The sequence below is a fragment of the Taurulus bubalis genome (assembly GCF_910589615.1).
Source record: "Taurulus bubalis genome assembly, chromosome: 2".
In the NCBI taxonomy this organism is placed as follows: Eukaryota; Metazoa; Chordata; class Actinopteri; order Perciformes; family Cottidae; genus Taurulus; species Taurulus bubalis.
In genome coordinates this window covers 9,792,016-9,813,474 of record NC_136590.1, presented here as the reverse complement: position 1 = coordinate 9,813,474, position 21,459 = coordinate 9,792,016, and the positions used below count along the sequence as shown (strand labels likewise).

Genomic DNA, 21,459 nt, shown 5'->3' with positions numbered 1-21,459 from the left:
AACTGCAACAGTGTTTTTGGTCAATAGGCCATATAGGCATAATGCAACGCTAACTACTAATTAAAAATAACTCATAAAGGTCTATATTAATAGCATTTCCTGTCCCTTAGATAACTCTTAGTTTTAGACCACACTACACTAGTACAGTGAGCGTCCCTCTCAGATACCATGGCAAAATATGTAAAGAAAAGTTAGGCAGAAAGATGCGAACTCATGTCGGACCTCCTATTCGCTGTGACGCAGCCCGGAGAGTCGTGGCTGGAGACGCTGCTGCTCGCTTCCCACTGGCATTCAGGCTTTTGCTCTTCATGCTTCAACTGCGCCCTCCCCCGTGGCAGTTGTCCGGTAACTGGGGTCCTCCAGGGCTCCCCCAGGTGAACACGAAGATCACACCCATCCAGCTGGAGCAAAGGGGGGGGGGGATGACTGAAACAAGTTGTGTGATCCAGGAAAACCGGCGGTTCTGACGGTGCTGATCCAAGAGGCGCAAACATGATGTCTGCTATAGAGAATGGTGCCCCTGTGTACCAACCTGCGCAGCTGCTCAACTGGGTCTACATGTCCTTGCAAGACACTCAGAGCAGCACTTTTGATGCGTTCAAAGCCGAGTCGGACACTTCACCTCTGGACATGAACATCTCCAAGCGCAGCGCAGCTGATCTGAGCGCCAACTATCTCAACAACTTCTTCCATCTGAGGAGTGAGGTAGAATTAATGTCATGTTCCGCCGGCTGTCATAACGCGCAATATACATGATTAGCGCTTTTGCATGGTCGTTTTCAAATGCCATGCCCAGTCATTCATCTGGTTCTAATGCTGCATGTCAAAAAGTCTCTTAGATGAATATTATACACACATATTTCACTGCAGGTTATTTGTGTTGCCCATACAGTAAACCTCACCTGCATGCCTTCATTGGGTCGCACTGTGGTGAGTGGGTAGTGCATGAATATGGGTGTTGTATCCTGGTATAGTGCCCGAGTGTGTTCAGACTGTCCTGGTGTCAGTGTGCAGCTGGAGGGGGAATGGCAGGTTGAGAAAGATCTCTCACAAGGTTTGAAAAGAGTTCACCCTGGCTGGCCTCTGCTTGGTCAGAGGAGTATGCTGTGTTCACTCAGTGGGCTTGGTGCTGCTTATTTTAATACTGACCCATTTAGGAAAAGTAAGGAAAATGGGCATAACTCATTCAAAAGGGAGTTTTTGTAAAAAAAAAAAAAAAAAAATGTCATAAATATATCATAATTGGATGTATTTTTACTTCATATGACATTCTTTAACTGCTCCATGCAGTGGTTTTATGTCTAATGCAGAACGTTACCAACAGCAATGTACATGTAAATCTGATCACAATTCTCCTTCTGTGATGCCTCCATAGTAAACAGCCAGTGTCTGCAGACTGTTCTTCATGTTTGCCCCTGCGGTGCCATAGCACCCATCTCCTCCAGAGGCACAATGATGCTGATTGTGCCGTGCCAATAGAACAAGTTAGAAGAACACATGACAAAGGCATTTTGTTCTGACGAGGAAACGGACACTATTGGCCCACAGTGTAAATGCAGTAAAGGCAGCACATCTGCAGGATTGAAATAATGCCGGCTACTGTCAGAGACACAAACAGAGGAATCAATCAGGGTGATGGACTGACAGGCTGACTGAAATGCTCTTTCATTGTAGAGTCACAACAGTAATGTTTTTTTCTCTGATAGGCATTGAACAACAATTTCTACAAGAACTCTTCGCCCTACGGATCCCTCAACAATATCGTGGAAGGCCTGAGCTCTCTGGCGGACCATTTCTCAGACCTCTCCCTGTCGCCCGAGACACGCAAACCCAGCAAAAGGCCGCCGCCCAACTACCTGTGCCACCTCTGCTTCAATAAAGGCCACTACATCAAAGATTGCCCTCAGGTGAGCCAGTCAGTGATGCTGTGCATCAGGCAGGTGCAGAAACTTCTGTGCAGTGTGAAGGCCGTTTGAGCTGTCTACGACGTTTCAAAGAACATATGAGGTGACAAATCATGACGTGAACATGACGTCATATTTTATTTGATTCTCATTTCAAGTCCACAACCTTTCTGCTAATTGTAGGGAGACTATTCACTGCTTAAAAAAACAATGGTCTTAAAACTATATATTCCAAGTTAGAATATAATGTTTGCATTCTGTTTTCAGTGTAAAATAGATTCCTCAGCACATATTTGTGTTAGATGTACCACTGCAGGTTGGTAATGAGCAGCAGATGCCAGATTGCATCTGGGAGCCGGCCTTAATGAAAGATGATAGGTTTCCCTGTGGAACTAGGCATGACCTCTTCTCCAAACAGGAGAGAAATATTACCACTGCTTTATGTGCAGCTGTGGATCCCCATTGATCATGTTCAGAGGAAAATGTCTGACATTTGTAAGGTGGAAATAATAAAAATGGAAATAATCACATGACTGATGGACAAAATAGTAGAAATTCAAATAGCTGGCAAACTTTTACTGGTCCGTTTTAAAAAGGTGTCTTATACAGTGTAATTGCTTTTTCGGCAAACAGAGGATTCGCTAGCATGAAAGCTGCACCAAAATCCATTATTACCACTTCCATAAATAATCATACTGTGATATCCAGCAATTTAGTTTTTGTCCATTTGTGCTAGAGGTCAAATGTTACAATGGGGAGGAGGGGTAACATCTAAAAGATAACATGTTGTTGGTGCAAGAGATCAATTAATATGTTATAGTAGGGGAAATACACTTATTTGCTTTCATTCTGAGAGTCAAATGAGAAGGTAGATATTCCTCTCAAGTCTATATGATAAATACGTTGCCGGAGTCAGCAGCCTATTAGCTTAGCTTAGCATAAAGAATGGAAACAGCTACTCTGGCTCTGTTCAAAGACACACAACCCTCCACTTTAGACAGGCTAGCTGTCTAAAGTCTTTGTGCTAGGCTAAGCTACTAAGCTATTTACTGTGCAGATGTGATTCCTTTCACTAAAAAGGAATAAAAAGGAAGCGTAAGAAGAGTCTGTTATCTCATATCTGAACCTGGCCACATCTTGATCACTCTCTTCCTGAGCCTCATCTCTGAGAGCTTGTCACCTCCATCGCTGGTGCAATTCAGCAGTGAAAGTGGAGGAATGCAAGGAATGTTGAGAAAATAATTAGCTGTGAGCTTATAGTTCTTAACATTTTTAACATCTGTGCACACCTGGACTAACGCAACAGAAAGTGGGTTATGCGTCAGTTTCAGAAATATGTCTGAAATGTCTTTCAAACTGTACGACAACAACCTAGAGACATTTATTTTTGAGTATATGTCAGTATTTAGGGTCTCTTCAATATGTATATGAGTACTGGTTACGTCCTCATAACACCACTTTTAGCACAGCATGTTTCTTTCAAATGAAGAATAGACAGTCATACATCAAAGCTTTGCTAAATCACTTGTTTAAAAGCAGTTTTTTATGGAGTTGTATGACACATCTTATTAGCAGCAGTCAGTTTCTTTGGACTATTTGTTGTGGTTTCCATAGCTGACTGGTTTGCACTGGAGCTGCAGTGGACAGGAATCAAAGAATGTCACGGCTCAGTAAGATGAGAGAAGAAGCACACAGGAAGTGGGTGTGCGGGGCCTTTAACAGCCTCTCTCTGGGTGGAATGGGGCCCACATCAACTCTTAAAGTCTGCTTCTTTGATAAAGAAACACATGGTACCTCTGTGGAAGCCTTAGGTGATGAAAAATAATGAAAAGTGCCAGTTAAGGTGGAACCCATGAGTTTGAGTTGCAGCCATACTGAAAGGTATTAGATATGCTATCCATGCTGTGCTCGGCATGAAAGCGGTAAACATCCTGTTGACAGCAGAGTGGAGAGTTGGGTTTCTCGCTTCACCAGAGGGTTAAGACGTCAAAGCATTACTCTGGGATTATTTACGATTCCTCTTTGCAGCCACACCCCTTAAAATGTGCAAAATCTGGAAACCATCTCTGCCGGCTGGCTCGCTGCCGCTCTCGCCCTGCTTTAGAAAGATGATGTCAGATTTTATCATGTGTTGCTAATATTTCAGACCCACAGCGATGATTACAGAGCATTTGTCACGACATTCAGCCTCTTCAGTTGAACGCTCTTCTGAAGCTGTAACTAATTAACAAACTGCTTTTTGTTCTAGTTGGCTGGAATTTGAGGCATTTTGAGCTCTAGAAATACACACTGTTTTGATTTCTTACTATTCAACTTCCCGTTACTTTAGTGTCTTCATCTGAAAATCATCTGTAATCTGTATCATTTTGATTATAAAACGGTTTCCATTTTCGACCAAATGTGTGACAAGTTTAACACTCTTCACCCCTTAACCCAGGGTCACAGCATTTTATTGCCCCCGGGCCAATTAAGTAGCCGAACCCGATTACTGTAACGAGAATACACTAATGACAGTGTGCTGAGAGTACATGGGTGTATGGTGGGAAGAGCCTGGGCTAAATAAGGAGAGCATTGTTTCTCCAGAGGGTCTGTGGAACCAAAGGTCAGGAAGTCAGGCTGTATTGTTCGCTCAGCTCTGCTTGGCTGCAGTCATCTCCGTCTCACTCTGTCTCTGTCTATGCTGCCGGACACTCGTTTAAAGGGCCAGAAAGCAGCTGCCAAGAGAAGTCTGCATCCAGAATGTGTTTTTGGAAACAGTGGGGTAGCACAGGAAGTGGGCGTTTGTCTCTCCAGTTAAAGCTTGATCAGGTTTGAATTGAAGGAAAACGTCTCCCTTGATAACTACTTTAGAAGGAGGAACTTTTGAGAGTTGCCAGGCTTGCAGAAAGATGATTTATAACCTGTTTGGTGTTTGAAGGCTGACAACAGATAGTTTTAGTTTTAAGTTGCTTCAGTCCATCCCATGATTCAGTATCCTTACTGTAACTCCATTAAGTTGCTGTTCCAATTTCTCTAAAATGGTGATTTGTTTTAACTTCTTTTTTTGTACAGATTAAACAAACAGGATACAAAGTGTTAATTTGAAAGAAGTCAGGCTAACTGTTTCCACTTGTTTCCAGTATTTGGTGATACCCCTGTAAAAAATACTGATAATGACATTAGTTTAGTTTTTTTAATTGGACATTGTACTTCAGGTGGAGCGATACAGTTCATTACTGAATGTGGAACTGGTGAATCTCAAGCAACGCTATCTAATTACTGTTGCTTTGGTCCTTTTGTTTTCACTGATGATATACGTCTTATCTGTCCTCAGTATGCTCTCTGTTGCTTTTGGCCGGATTATCTGCTGAGGAGGATGAGCAAGATAGAGGAAACCGTGGTATGTGGGGTAGATAGACTGCGGCCGTCTTCTACTCAAAGCTGATGAACATATAGGAGAAGAATGCTGAAGACGTCAGTCCGTATGTGGTTGCAAGAGGAATTGTGAGGAAATGTGGGTGAAAAGTCTCACTCTGTGGCTCAAAAGATATTGCATCACATCTTTAGTTATACACTATTTGTACCTTGTTACATTGAAACAAAAAAAAAGTATTCTTGAAATTCAAAGTTAATTCTTGACTCTGGAAACAGCAGTTTTCAAAACAATCGCACTTGGAAAGTTAAGTAGCTTTCAAACATATTGTGAGCCAGAAGTCAGTGTTGAGTTATTTCTCACATACTTAGGTAATGCCAATTCCTTAGTTATTTAAATTCAACTTCAAAATGTGACGGCAGCGTTTAATGCAATTCTTGTGCACCAATTCCTGAACCTGACAATGAAATCAAACTAATAGTTGACTTGTTAGCCTAACCTGAGCATCACTTTGACACAACAGTCATAACATTTTGTCTTCTCGAGTCTCGCTCAGCTGTGCTTTGACTTGAAATTGGGAATATTGTGCTGTTGTATTTCTTGTTTGTCTATCCGGCCACCTGGTCCGGTCACTCACCCTTTGTGAAACGTTACACCAGTTTACAGCTGTGTGACGGCTGCTCAGTCAGACTCTGGATGGAGTAGAGTGTGTATTGGTCGATAATCCTCCTGTGAAATAGATGCTGAGAAGAAGGATGTCTGTGAATCTGCGTGTGAGGAAATCTCTCTGCCTGCTCCGAACAATGGGATTGATGCAAGATTGTTACTCTGGAGAGCTATGTTGGAAAATAGCAAACCATTTGCTGTTTGGCCTCCAGTTGTTTTTTTAATAAGCATATTTGTTTTGCAGAAGAGGAAGGTTAATCCATTCAGTATTTCAGATGTACAAGCTTTGCAGAAAGGCTGCATGAAAGGATTACAGCTTCATATTTAGTAACTGTAACTTAACTATCATCATAAACTGCGTCATGATAAAGTCAGCCTTTAACTTTAAAAGTATCCACGCCTAGTTTCTTAACAAAGTAGAATTTCTTGGACGTAAGACAACAACTATTATTCAAGGTGACGTCTTCAAATAGCTTGTTTTGTCCGACCAATACCCTAAAACCCCAAAGATTTTGATTTTACAGTGATATAAAACAGAAAAGCAGTAAATCACCACCTTGCAAAAGCACGATCCAGAGAATGTTTGGCATTTCTGCCCAGCAATTAAATAATTATTGTTATTAATAACATCACCAATCTCCTCACCTCTAGTTGGATGAAACAATAATTGTCTTCCATAAAACAAATCTATGCTGATGCTCTGGAAGATGGCAAGTCATCAATTTGTTGCTTAAAACCCACCTGGAGATAATTAATTTCACAAGTTAATGAAACGTATCACTTAAATCGACACAGGAGTCTTTAAAACATAGGAGACCTATTCCTGTTGCTTTCAATCCAGGCAGTAATGTGTTGTTTTGCTTTGGTAACAGCTGGGCTTCTCCCTGATGCTGTGGGGGACTGATACAAATTAAACCCAGCGAGGGAGAGAGAGCACTGCGGGTTTGTTAGTGTGGAGTAATTGACCACATGGTATCCAAAGGCCTGGTGTTGCTGTGTTCCCCAGTATGAGCGTCTCATGGGGCAATGAAAGTGGGGGAGAGAGTGAGAGAGAAAGGAGGAAGAGGGTGGGTGTGGGGGGATTTGGAGTAGTCCATTGTTTATCCTGATGGTTTCCAGATGATGGCAGGGGGAGGCAGCCAACCTCCTGGGCCTCTCTCACCAGGCTGCAAAGACCTGGGCCAAGCTTATCTGCTCCAGCCTTAAAATCTGGCTTTAGATTGCTCCGTGCACTCCGGGGCTGGTTAAAGTTACACAACTGGAGTTATGGCTTTGGGATGGGATGTGTTGTAACGCACATAATAAATGAATTCAACATATATTTGTCTGAAACTTAAACAGTTTCTCACAGATGGTTTGAGGCTGCAAAGATCTTCCATCAAATCTGTTGAAGAAGAACATATGCGTCCGATTTGATTTTTAGATGTGTGAAAAGAAAAGTTAAAGCTTTAAGAAAATGTTTTTCCTCAAAACAACCTTTAACCAAGCCTAAAACATCATCCGGCCATTCTCCTTTTAGACACATTTTTCAACCACTTTGGGCCAGACTAAAATATCTCATCAGCTATTTAATTCTTTTATTATTCTGCCTCCTTTTTATTTCTCACTCATTCAGTTGCTTGTTCCTTCTTTCCTTCTCCTTTGACTATGGAGCTGCAGTGACCATTTCAATTCCCCAGATCAATAAAGTTTTTATCTTATTTGATCTATTAGATGGATTTAGGTGAAATTTGGGAATTACATTCTTGGCCCCCAAAGGTTAGATCCTGATGACTTAAGAGGTGATCCCCTGATGTTTCTTCCTTATGGTTGCGTTACCAAGAGGTTCCCATTTGTGGTTTGGCGCATCTCAACAACTATTGGACAGATTAAAAAAAAAATATAAAAGTAATTATTAAGTAATCATCAGTCAAAAGTGTTTTTGTTCATTGTATGTTTTGTGTGTAAGTGTGTAAGGAGGTGGAGAGAAAATCTGTAAAATGATTTAAGAGATGCTGGATTATTTACACAATATTCTCAGATCATTGTGGATCATTTACCTTATATCATTGTTTAATTTTCAAATATCAAAGTTACCTTTAAGTCGGTATATTGCGACATGCCTTTGTTCAATACTTGCAAAATGAATCCCGTCAGCCAGTTTCTCTTTGTGTTGAGTGCTGATAAGCAAACGTTAGCATGCTAACACTATGATGGTGAACAGTAAACATTATAACTGCATACCAACATGTTAGCATTGCTGTCTTGATGTAGATATTGCTCATTCCACATGCACATGTCTTACTTTGAATTATATTGATTTAATTAATATTAACAACTGTAGAATGAAGAGTTGTTGTTGGAAATACACAACTGATAAGGTGGCTCTGTGTCATATTAACAACACAAATGTTACTTCAAAGCACACACACAAAAAAAAAACTAGTTGTGTCCTGAGTGCAGAAGGCTTGATGATGGATTTGTGCTTTTTTCTTCTTCTGCATTCACTCAAACTTTCCTGCTTTCCATAAGAGCATCCAGTCATTGTCGGGTCATACGTGTGATTTTCATTTACCGGTTGCGAGTGTCACATGTGTGATGGGACCGGTGGAAACTACAGACTGTGCCATGCCCTTTGCTGCCCTGTGGGCTCCGGACTTTAGGTAGAGTTTGTTTTGCTTGTTCTGCAGAATGAAAGCTGTTTCCTCCCCCAGGAAGATGATGCGCTGCTCTCCCTGTCGGCGCTTGGGAAAGAGGGCGGCCATCAAATGTGACCTCTCGCAGTGCCTCATGGTGGCTAAATGACGCAAACACATGCCTCAAAATGCTCCACCGTGGCCTTCACAGTTGAGGCATTTGACTGTTGGAACCGTAGACATATTTTGTTAAACACATGTAGTCCTGGAAATGAATAAAATGACCTGCAAGAAGTTTTGAGCCTGACATATGTTCCTGCTGTAAAATCAAAACAACATTTGACGTGTTCTCCTCTGGTGATGCAGATTCAGTCTTAATTTTGACTTGCCCTACTTTCCAGTCGAGGTGCTTTTAATTTAAACCAGTCTTGTCGAGATGATTTCGTTGTGATGGGTTTTGGATTTTGTCATGTTATACAAGTGCAGAGTTCATCTGGATTTTATTTCCTCTCTGCTAAGATCTTTATGTCCTGATTGGTGAGTCGGAGTCGGCTGGGAGGGATGACTGAGAGCCTAAGGTATTTGTCCTATAGTAGGGAGGCCTCTCCCATTGGTCCCTCCACAGGCCGGGGCCTCCTTTATGGTCCCTCGGGAACACAGCTGGAGGGAGGGAGTTCATTCCTAATGGGAAAGCTGAGACTCCTTCTTTTCTGTCCAATAAATATCTTTAGAGGGATTTAGAGCATAAATATATCAGTAAACAACTATTTGCAATGTAAGGATATTGTGGAGTAACGCCTATCTGAGTAGAGAATGAGGTCACTCTCGCCCTGTGGCTGTTATCCAAGCTTCTCCTTGTGTTTATTTACATCAACCACTGTATATAAGAAGTGGACGTAGTCACCGTGACGTTACCCATTGGTTTGTGGACTGTTGTTTTGAAGACCCCCCCCAGCCCGGTTATCACTCCAGAAAGTGTTAGAGCTGCTGAGAAGGAAGTTGCTCCCATAGGTGATAAACCTGAAAAAAAGATAAGAGGCAAACGGGACACGAGACACGCAAAATAGTACATGAATGGAACAGACTCACACTTGATAAAGGAATACTGTACAGGCAGACAGGACAATGGAAACAGTTGGTCCTCCCCAGTGAACTGAAGTCTACCGTGCTAAAACACCTGCATGATGATATGGGACATATCGGCGGAGACAAAGTCATCCACCTGGTGAGAGAGAGGTTTTATTGGCCCTTCATGACATGTGAAATTGAAGAGTATGTAATCCATCAGTGCCAGTGTGTAAAACAAAAGCGACCAAGCATTCCAGAGAGAGCACCTATGGGTTCAATAACAACCAGCTCATCTCCATTGACTATCTCCATCTTAAACAAAGTGGAGGTGGTTATGAGTACATTTTAGTCCTGATAGAGCACTTTACTCTCTTTTCGCAAGCCTACCCAACCAAGAACAAGTTAGAGACATGAGGGAACAGGCTATTCACCATTATTTCTCCTGTATGGCAGAGCCTCATGGTTGCCTGTGGATTTGCTATTTGACCTGAAACCTGAACAAGAGCCACGGTCCAGACAAGAGTATGCGCAAAAATGGGCTTCTCACATGCAGGAGGCATACAAGATTGCCTCAGATAACAGTGGAAAGGGCTCGGCTAAAGGGAAGAAATACTATGACCGGCATGGTAAAGGCATGGTATTGCAGCCTGGAGATCGAGTGCTTGTCAGAAGCCTGTCGGAGAAGGGTGGCCCAGGCAAACTTTGTGCTTACTGGGAAAAGAGAATTCATCGTGTGATCGAAAAGATTGAAGATGGACCTGTGTACAGAGTTCAGCCAGAGACCGCATATCAAACCCTCCGTGTCTTGCATCGTAACCTTCTGCTACTTGTTAATGATTTTCCCATGGAACATGATGAGCAGAGACAGTGTGCAGTGTGAATGAGGAAGTGCTACCTGTGAGAAGGTCAACTTGAGCAATTAAAGCTAGAGAAATGCTTACATATAACCAACTTGGACAACCCACATGTCAGCCGTGGAGAAAATCTGATGTTTGCCTGTGTCCCCTACCGCATGCCGTTTTACACAGCTGTATGTATGTAGTGCTTAAAAGACAGTCAGTTGTGAAAATGCAAGAGACTTTGACTTTGACTGCGTAGACTCTTGACCTTGGGATAGTTGATTCTAGATGTACGGTGACATCTTTTGAAGCAGGGGAGAGTGTAGTAGGTTGGAAACACTACATGTTAGTTATATTAAAACAGACCCCCCATTCTTGTATAATTGAACTATTCTCACATTCTTAACACAAGGCAATACACTATAATCTAATAATCACGTCAGTAGATGGTGCTGTGCTGCTACTGTGGATCCATTAGGAAGGACATAGCTCAGTTTATGCAGCAGTTATAATAAAACGCGCCTAATCATGAAGAAAAAGTTCAAACCAAAGGTACAGCAAAACTCGTTTTTATGTCTTCAGTTTGGGTTACGATCTAAGGTGAATGTAGTAGTACATGTTCTGTAATGTTTTAAAATGATTTAGATATGTGTGTTAAATGTGTTGTTTCAGTTTGTAGCTAACGGTACCGACGAACGTCGTAATGCTGCCTAGCTAGCTCTGTCCGTGACCTTCAGTATTACACCGTAACAGCTAGTTTATAAGAGGAGAATGTGTTTTAAATGAGTATTAGCCAGTATTATTTGTATATTATGTAAATTGCTAAAGGTTTTGATCTGCAATTGAGTTCAGAATAAAACTCGCTCTGAGCATGAAGTATAAGTTGGTGCTCTCTCTTTCAATCCACAGCTACACCTACCGGCTACACAGTGCTAACAATGCTACGTAGCCTGTGTAACGTTGCTGCTGGTCCAGATTTCCCCTAGGTCTGGTGCCGGTAACACACAAGGTCACTAATGTAAGAATCGTTGTCTGCTGTGTATTTTCTGTTCAGGCTCGACCCAAAGGTGAAGGCCTGACCCCGTATCAGGGAAAGAAGAGGTGTTTCGGTGAATATAAATGCCCGAAATGCAAGAGGAAGTGGATGAGCGGGAACTCCTGGGCCAACATGGGACAAGAATGTATTAAGTGCCACATCAACGTTTACCCCCATAAGCAGGTAAAACTACATTTACATTTACAGTTACTTCCGGGTCCCTCTTATCGAGTTTATCCACTGGCCGAAAGAAAGAGTTATTTTTGGTGCGGATAGTTCTACAATGTGTCAATTTATGAAGGACTTTATGAACCAGGACATTTATGTAAAGTCAACAAATCTTCTTATAATTGTTTGCCAAATAATTATAGGCATGGCAAATTTGATATCAAGTCCACAACTCATGAACAAACTCAGATGACACAAGCAAATATCAGTTGAAATTGGGTAGTATTTCATCATTGATGTTCTAATTTAAAAGTTTAAAGAATGCTACGTGTTGTCAAGAATATAAGTCAGGTGGAAAAACACTTTGCTTTTATGTACTTTGTGATTGTAGTATGTATGTAAAACACCTTCAAAGATGCCAAGGTTATGTCCTCGGTCTTGTTTCTTGGACTTTTACGGTTTTACCAACTGCTCCGAGTGTGATGACTGATTCTGTTTCTTTGTTCCAGCGACCTCTGGAGAAACCGGACGGGTTGGACGTATCGGACCAGAGCAAGGAGCATCCACAACACCTGTGTGAAAAATGCAAAGACCTCGGCTACTACTGCCGCCGCGTGCAATAAAAAACACTCTACTTTCCTTAGTACTCCTTTCAAAGCTTTATAAAAAGGGAGATATAGTTTATTTACAAAAAATACATGATCGTTTACTTTATTGGATTTAATGCATCTAACGTTTCTTTTCTCAAGACTCTCTTTGACACTGTGACTCTGTATTTTTTGAATTTATTTTAAGTATCTCTCCATGGAGTCGAGTACTTTATATTTGCTGGGTTCTTGTTACTTACTCAGTTGTCATTATGTGAATATTCATTTTAAGTCTAAATGATGAATCTTACCAACTGTGAATTAAAACAAGTTTAAGTTCTTTGTCTCTTCACTCATGTCTAACATGTTGGAACAAAAGTTTCCTTATGAAGCAGATTCTCTTGTGTTTGTTTAATCCAGAAATAACTTAAATGCAATGTTTCTGTATAAAATATGCAACAAGTCTTTACTAAGTAGGATATGCAGTATGCGTGTGTATATCTGCATTATTATTATTATCTGTATTATTAGTACTGGAGGGTACAGGATTTTTGAATATATTTTTAAGCCATTACGGTTTTGTTGATTATAACACTTTGTGAAGGAATATATTAGCCAACTAACATGTATTCTTTATAAGTATGTGTATGTGGGAAGTTTGTCATTCCAGCTATTAAAGCAATGCAATATGGTAGGAACATTTAGATTCCTGGAAAATAGAATGAATTACAACAGCTGTATTTTAGCATGCAGCTCTCACAAAATCTCACCAAAGTGCTTTTTATGGGTCAGAGGTCGTGATGTCTCATGGAATAGGATTACACATCTGTACCAAAGATCATGAAGGATTACGTGGAAATGTGCATGTTGATTTAGAGGCGCTTTTTATTTCAATATAATTGTGCTGATAAATGAATATGCAACGGAAATACACTCCGACTTATAACTATTGAAGATGTGTGAAACACTCTTTATTGTGCCTTAATTCGAATGATCCCTGAAAATGTTTTTGTATTAAAATGTATTCAAACTTGTTTCTCGTTTCTATAAAAGCATTGTTCTTCATAAATCCATGTGTCAGTGTGGATTAAGGCAAATGTGATGGCAAAGTCCACACAGGGCCATATAGATGACAACTGATAACATCAAACTCTGTCTTCAACATTAGCTGATCCAGATGTTACACATTTTCATCTCCCCACAACATAAAAACAACAGAATCTCCATCTCTCCTAATATTTTTCCAGCATCTGGTTAAATTTACTTATGGCGAAGCAAAATCTGATTTGGCCTCCTCACCCTCTCATAGAGCGCAGCTGGCAGAACAAAATGCCAAGCAGTGAATCCAAGCTGACCCCCCAAAAGAAAACATTTCCCTTTGCAAAAGCAATTAGATCTGACATTTTAAACCTTAATTATTCTGGAAAGATGTCAGCAGAAGAAATACTTAGCGGAATAAGATCATTAGTCAAGTGAGGCTGATGAGGAAAACAGAAGGAGGCGGGACGAACGACACTGATCTCATTCCTCAGCTAGTGATAACATCACTAGTAAACGGACACACCTTTGACTCAAACTCATTTTGTAACACTTTGACATCTAGGGTCATGTAGTATAAAAACAGATGGCAAGAACAACTCGCATTTAGAAAAAAATGATTTTATTTTGATTTCTTTCGCAAACCCGTTTCCCTGTGTGTTCTTGCATTTATAGCTCTACTCAAATACAACACAAGTCGTAATTTCACATTTTATACCATGTCACAGTTATGTGCGTTAGATGCGCCACATGAAGACCAACACAGAAATGAAGTGTCAGTATCTATTGCCAGCAAAGAGAGGCAGCACTGTACCGTGACTGAGGAAAGTACCTCTTTCACTCGCACTAGAATTACAGCAGGAGATGAGACGTCGACCGTGCCCACTGCTCAGAGTCTACTCGAGCTCTCCACAGTCCGCGATAGTGATCCTCTTGGAGGTTCGCCCAGTTCGAGAACCGAAAGCCTCCACTTTCTTGATCACGTCCAGTCCCTCCTTCACGCTGCCAAAGACGACGTGCTTGTCATCCAGCCTAAATGAAGACAGCAAGAGGTTTATTATCACGGCTCCGGACTGAGAGACAACCCATCATGCACCTGGCTGGGCTGGACTCTTGGCTTTCAGTTGCCACTCTTTCTGCAATGCTCTTATGGGTCGTCATTTAAAATCCTATTACAATAATTCACAGCAAGAAGGGATGGAAAAAAACAGTCTGAAACAGCATTTTAACAATAACCGGACACTAATAAATACATATTTTTAAAAAGCTGCGGTAACAAAAGCCTCTCAAAAAGTTGGATGAATTTTAAGGTTGGATGGTTTACCACAGTTTTCCAACTGGATGGAATCTACTACTTTAAAAATACTATATTTATCTTCAATAAAAAAGAGACATTTTGTGTAGCTGAGGTGAGCGAGTGGCCTTGGACACGCTGGACTATTGCGGCGGTGAATTTGAGTGGTTTTATGTTTGTATCCTAGGGAAGCAAAAACATGAAACATAAAAGTAGATGCTCCTATGTTAAACCCCTAAAAATGAGAGGTAAAAGTTATATGGTGAAACAGACCGTGTGTAAAAAAGGAGAATAATGTAATCATTATAATACTGATGAGAGAGACTTTATAAAGACAAAGAACGGTGAAATGTAATAAAACAACTGCAGTATCATCAACCCAATGTGGTGTTTGACAGCACATACCATTCTGTTTTACTGGTGCAGATGAAGAATTGGGATCCGTTGCTGTTGGGTCCAGCGTTGGCCATAGACAAGATGCCTATAATGCAGCAATGAAAAAAAATAAAAAAAATAAATGTCACACAAGAAAAACAACAGTGGTAAATAATACAAGGGAGGATGGCTGAATTCCATTTAGTGGCTTCAGTTTCAGGGTATTGTGCATCGCTATCTCACTGTCAACATGACTGGGGCGCTTAAATAGAATGAAGCCATTGTTAATGTAATGAGTGTGCTTGTCTTCTTCTTTGAGAAATCTAAATGTCTGAAAAGGTACATTTAGAAAAACATATTTCCACATAAATTAATTCATAAACAGATCGCTCCAACAATATTTGTGTGACTCTGCCACCTGCTGGCGAAAATGAGTAAGACAAACCATGTGACAGTGAGGCACATTTGCATCATGCTCATTTACATTAATTCATATTTTGAGATGCCCTCTTGTAAAGGTATATTCAGGAACCCACACAACTTTTTTAATTATTCTAAACATTTAAGTGCAGTCAGACCGTATTATAGTCTGGAGAGATTAAGTTGACTGTTTTAGTGCTGCAGTCTGTGCAGCTCTCTCCTGTTTGTCGCATCGAAGGAAACACTACGTTTAGAATTCAAATGGGTGGAGAACAAATGAATGAATGAAAGAAAACCTTGATGTTCCCAGTAGTGTACAAAAAGAATGATTACCAGGTCCAGTGTGCTTCAGCTTGAAGTTCTCATCAGAAAACTTCAATCCATAGATAGATTTGCCCCCAGTTCCATTGTGGTTAGTGAAGTCTCCACCCTGAAAATAAATAGCATCTCTCGGTCACTGCACTGTAACAGCTGCAATGCTCGACAACAATGGGCACACAAAGGAAAAAGAGAAAAGCCTACCTGGCACATGAACTGAGGGATCACCCTGTGGAAAGTTGATCCCTTGTAGCCGAAGCCTGGCTCCCCTGTGCACAGCGCTCGGAAGTTCTCTGCAAGAAAGATAGTCTGTCAGATTCCCCCTCTGACGATCCACACAGCTCAGTGGTGTCCTCAAGTGCCAGAACAAACAAACAAAAAAAAAAATATATATATTTGAATGTGCGAACGACTTCAACTAACTAGTCATTTCATGTAGTATTTATTTATTTTCAGTGCGGTTTTATTTTATTTTTATTTGACCAAAATACCCATAACATGTTGAATATCTGGTCAACTTTAAAGTCCCACATTTAAAACCTTACTTAATGAAAAGTATCATCAGCTAAAAGTATCATCAGCTAAATTTACGAATCAAAAAGGTAAAAGCACTCAATATGCAGTCATATGATCCCAGTCAGTATTATTACACATGTTATTGGGGCAACATTAGTGCTGCATTAATGCTCACGTTGCATTTCACTGCTGAACTCTCTCTCCACCATCCCATTCCCTCCTCTTTTAGACTCCTATGTCTGACTGCTGCTAATATACAGACCGATAGTTTTCTTAATATACATGTTGTCTATATGTTCTTTTTTTGTATACCTATTTGCACTTTATTATTATTATTATTATTATTATTATTATTATCTGTATTCACTATATGTTGGACAGGAGAGGAACGTACTTTCAAATCTTCTGTATGTTTGCACATGTGGAAGAATTGACATTAAAGCTGACTTTGAAGGTCACAGCCATGTTTGCAGCTTTTAATATGATGCATTTTCCAAGTGGGTTAAATATCGTGTTTAGCTTTAAGAAGTCTCTTCCAATAAAAAAATACAAATAAAGACACGTTTTATTCATTTTAAAAGGTTTATCAGAGTAAAGCCGTCAGACAGGATTTTTCCATTCAAATGGAGTGAAAGAACAAGTATTTACCTGCAGTCTTTGGCACAACTTCGGCGTTGAGCTGCAACAAAATACAAAAATGCCTCAGGGTCAAAACAGTTTATTCAATGGAAAACTTCAGACACACTGTCGCCGTTTAGCAGGTGTTGCGTTCTCAATGTAACGCGTATTGTGTCGTCTCACCTCAAAGGTTACCCTCCCGAGAGGCTGGTTGTCTGCAGCAATGTCAAAGTAAACCGTCGGGTTTTTGTTGGCGGCTGCAGGGCCGCTGCTGCACATGCGCGCGGCGACGAACGCCAGAGAACATAACTTTATCCTGTTCGGTAGCATTAACATGTTTACAAGCTATTGCGGTTCAGTCGTTCGTTCGGCTCGTCAAAAAAATTAATGTCACGCTTTTCCATATGTTGAGACGAGGGGAGGAAGTTGTTATTTAACCACCGGAAGTGCTTTTTTTCTTTTTTCTTTATTTAACAACTGCACATGGACAATTTCATAAATTGTCAATAAGAACGGCAAAATACATTTAAACTAACATGCCAACCGCAGATTATTAAAAATAAATAAATAAGGGGACATGAAGGCACAAACTCTGATTGTGTAATTATTAACATATATTTAGTAATATTTGTAATATTTCGTTACTGTTCTTATGGCCTTTCACCGGAAGTGCATTTTCTCTAAGCAGCGCCGGTTAAAAACTCGCGAGATTACACGTGATCACGTGTTACCAATATATAAGTAGCACAAGACAAACAAAAACATATACTGTACCTATATGAATGTATTTAAAGACTCTCACTGTCTTGAAATCACACAATATATATTTCATGGGTGCAAATGGAGCTTTTTGTTTCAAATTGCAGATCTTTAGGTTTCAAACCAGTGGACTAAACTTCTTAAATGCATATACATTAGTGTAAAACTGTCTTTACTTTTGTGCACAACAGTATGCTTCTGCTCAGCTATCAATGCGTCAGTATTAACTATATACATTATTATAATATAGGTCATAGAACTGATCAACTCCTCCAAGTCATTCCAATGAGCCAGTTTACAACCCGTGTTTCTGTGATGTTAAAGAACGTGGGCTCCTATTATTATAAGTTGGCCTTAAGCTACATTAATTAAAATGTGATACCCATAATTTACACCTTCTGCTTGCATAAACAGCCTGTGGGAGTTAGACAGGTGTAATCCTTGCTTAGGCTACGATGCAAGTGCACAAAAGACAGGACCACAGTGACATACAGGTATCATCTGAATACATATTTATTAGATAAATATTAGGTTGTCACATCATCTAACTACATACAGTTCTGCAAGACTAAAAATCACAATTAGTTCCTTTTATTTTCTGACCAGTTTAGAATATGAAATGATTGTCCACACAATGTACACAATAGAGACAATGGCCACATTGCATGAATCACCTTAGATTGTATGATTTTTCCAACTGCTCGTGATATCAAAAAATTGTACAAACTATGGATTTGGTTACAATCTTCTGGACCCGTCCCTCCCCAAGCCTTTTTCCCACCCCTCCGAACAATTTTCTTTGTAACCTTTTTTAGTTTAGCACCTCAAGAGTATGCAGGTGACCGACTAGAACACTCAGGCTAAATATTACATGTAAAACATAGCTGTCCCAGTTCCCCTAACAAAAGGAGGTGAAAGTATATTACATAGGGAGAATAAAATGCTGAGAGATACCCACAGACACTAACTAACACGTTTCATTTTCCATATTCAGCCACTTCCAGTAGAGGGGTTGCAAGCTTTTTATTATTCTGAAGAAACAATGCACATTCCCAGGGAAAATGAATACATTTCTGTTCACATGTCTCTATATTCATTTACATATATACAGGCATCCTTGGGACGTTTGATCTAGCCTTGCCCTCAACATCCTTTCCAGGCCACAATGATGAACGTGCCCTTTCTCTCTGTATTTTTTATTTATTTTTATTTTCCTTTTTTAAAAACAACTTCCCCCAGAGAAATGGCCCGTTACTGTGATTGTGCAACTTCAGATTTGAGTCGCTGCCTTTTACCAAATTGAGAGCAAAAGGTGAAATGATGATGACGTCCATGGGATTGATCGAAAGTTTCAAATCTGATAATAAACAATGAAAATGTGGCAGTGTATCGTTAAAAGAGGGATTATTTTTAATTTGATGTCTCTTTGTGACATAAATATGAAACAACATGTCAGTGTGCTGAACTGGAACAAATAATATTTCTTAAATGACGTTTAAAATAATGTTTACATAAAACCAGGGTGGTTAAATCAGCACAATTCTACAGTTGAAAGAAATTGGATTTCTAGCCTTACAGATTAATAAGAAAACCAGTACAAAATAATTTACCAAAAACAAAAAGGGGATAAAAATGTATATGGTCTCATGCTTTTAAAAAAGCCACATTTTCTATAACAAAAATATAAACAATATCATGGATTTCTTTAAAATATCGTTGTGATACCACTGTGTATTGATAATTAGCAACAATTATGATATTCACATAGCTCACTAATTACACTGAAAGCCAGCCGATACCACATCTTTTTTAAACCATTACTGTTCAGTATCACTGATAAAATGTTAACATAAAATTATGAATAGACAACATTTTCAATCAAATACATCGGAGCGTAAAAGAAACAATTGCGTCAAACCGCGCTTGGCATCTGAAAACTGAAACGATGCTTCACAATCACTGTGAGCTGATGTAGGGAACGGGGGCCACGTACAAATGGGACACCTGTCTATAAATGACAGGTGTGAGACAGAGTGCACTCGGAGGAAAGTGACTAGAAAGCATGGCGACCTGCAGGAAATAGCTTATGAGACATTTGGACTGGCCTCCCCACAACAAGGAGGCGAGACAGCTGTCGTATGCTGGTTACAAACAAAGTCAGTGGTTAGATGGGCATCTGGGAGCAAATGTTGTTAGGTCGGACGACTAATGATCAAAGGACACATATTATCAAGATGATACAAAAATATTCACAATGATATTTACAGTACAATAGCATTTTTTTTTCAAAAATAATACATTTGCATACTGAACAGCACTCTTCTCAAAAAGTGAAATTGAAAACAAATGTGGCAAAAGATCTGCATCAATACTGCTTTAAAAACCACTTCTTGAACAGCAGTGATGGATAAACTGTCTTTGTCCTCCCCTATATCTTTGAAATCAATATTTCATCCCATCACACGAATAGAAACACACGCACACAATCTCACACTCACTCACTCACTCACTCACTCATGCACACACACACACACACACACACACACACACACACACACACACACACACACACACACACACACACACACACACACACTCGCAGTCTTACACAGGACCAAGCAAACACAAAACCTCTCCATTCTCATCCCTCTAACTTTGGTGATGTTGAGCAGTTTCCCAAAAGATTTATGGATAGTTAAATTATGCAGCAACAAAAACAAGAAAACAAACAAACATAATACAGTATATATCCAGCAAATACACGATGCCTGTATTGCTGATATCAGCATTATCCCTTCAATGTTAGTGTTAAATAAATCATACTAAATCTGACAGAAATCAAAACACAAACGTACAAACAAAAACAGAGCCGTGAAAAAAGCAACTGCTAAAAACCACACTATCTTTTTTTTGTGTTACCACTTGGAACAGCACTAGACACGGGCTTGGCACACATGCACTTTGTAGACTACTTTAACAGCACATCATTTAACAGGGAGAGAGATGCATTGTTGCAAAATTTCTGACACGAGCGACACCCGGGCCCATGCAGAGCAGACGGCATGGAAGGAGTCGTAGCAGGAAGCAATAAACGCAGCAGGATCTCAGAACCCAGATCTCTCATATGGTACCTTTCCATTAAAATCACTCCTCTGCACAGGAGGACGACAACTATACATTATGTCAAAGTCCAGGTATGCTATTCTTGCTGTGCAATATAAACTTTTAGTTTTTGTTTTAGTGGGGCCAAAGATCTTCTCCGTTCCACCACTCAACTCTCTGGAGTGAAAAGCACATATACCTCTTTTTGACAAAAATATGTATGTATCACAATTGTAGACAAAGTGGAAGCCGATCTTTCCCAAAAATCTTTGTAAAATGTTGAGCAAAAAATTATTTAAAAACATTTTTGCCAAGGACAGACAAAGGCTGATCCAACTGATTGAGTTTTTCCTTTGTAAAGACAGATTTTTCCTCATTTTGCATTCCCAGAATCTCTTGTGCTTTTAAATGATGTGTGGTGGACAAAACAGTGCGGCTAACAGGACCCGTCAGGGAATGGAGCTGTGACACCGGGAAGCTGTGGCCTCTCAGTTTGGAATAACAATATGGACCTTTCACTGGCCAGATAGCGCAGGTTTTTAACAGCTATTTTTCAGTTTTATACATTGAACTCCTTTTATCTTCTCAAAAGGAAACAAAACATGGATACAAAAATGCTACAACACGTTCCTAATGTGCACACATACACACCTGTGTGTGGTGTAAAAAAATAACAGAGTACAGCTGCACAGTTCAAAATTATCATCAGGGGGCGGGGCCGCATCCCGCCTGTCTTGGAGTTTTTAGCTCTTTCAGTCAATCTGTGCTGGCCAATGAAAACTGT

The 21,459-nt window shown here is 40.1% G+C and overlaps 2 protein-coding genes across 2 annotated transcripts; one reads left to right on the top strand and one right to left on the bottom strand.

Annotated features, from left to right (window-relative positions):
• Window positions 1–385: 385 nt before the first annotated feature.
• On the top strand, window positions 386–13,269 carry LOC306753641 (zinc finger CCHC domain-containing protein 24-like). Its single transcript, XM_079237534.1, has 4 exons — window positions 386–705; window positions 1,707–1,907; window positions 11,499–11,663; window positions 12,158–13,269. The coding sequence occupies exons 1-4, from the start codon at window positions 493–495 to the stop codon at window positions 12,269–12,271; spliced, it is 693 nt and encodes a 230-aa protein (XP_079093660.1). The 5' UTR covers window positions 386–492; the 3' UTR covers window positions 12,272–13,269.
• A 610-nt stretch (window positions 13,270–13,879) lies between these two features.
• ppifb (peptidylprolyl isomerase Fb) lies at window positions 13,880–17,213 on the bottom strand. The gene is made up of 6 exons (XM_079213930.1): window positions 16,998–17,213; window positions 16,845–16,875; window positions 15,885–15,973; window positions 15,696–15,792; window positions 14,973–15,048; window positions 13,880–14,305 (listed from the first exon to the last, which is right to left on the bottom strand). The coding sequence occupies exons 1-6, from the start codon at window positions 17,148–17,150 to the stop codon at window positions 14,170–14,172; spliced, it is 582 nt and encodes a 193-aa protein (XP_079070056.1). The 5' UTR covers window positions 17,151–17,213; the 3' UTR covers window positions 13,880–14,169.
• Between the last annotated feature and the right edge of the window lie 4,246 nt (window positions 17,214–21,459).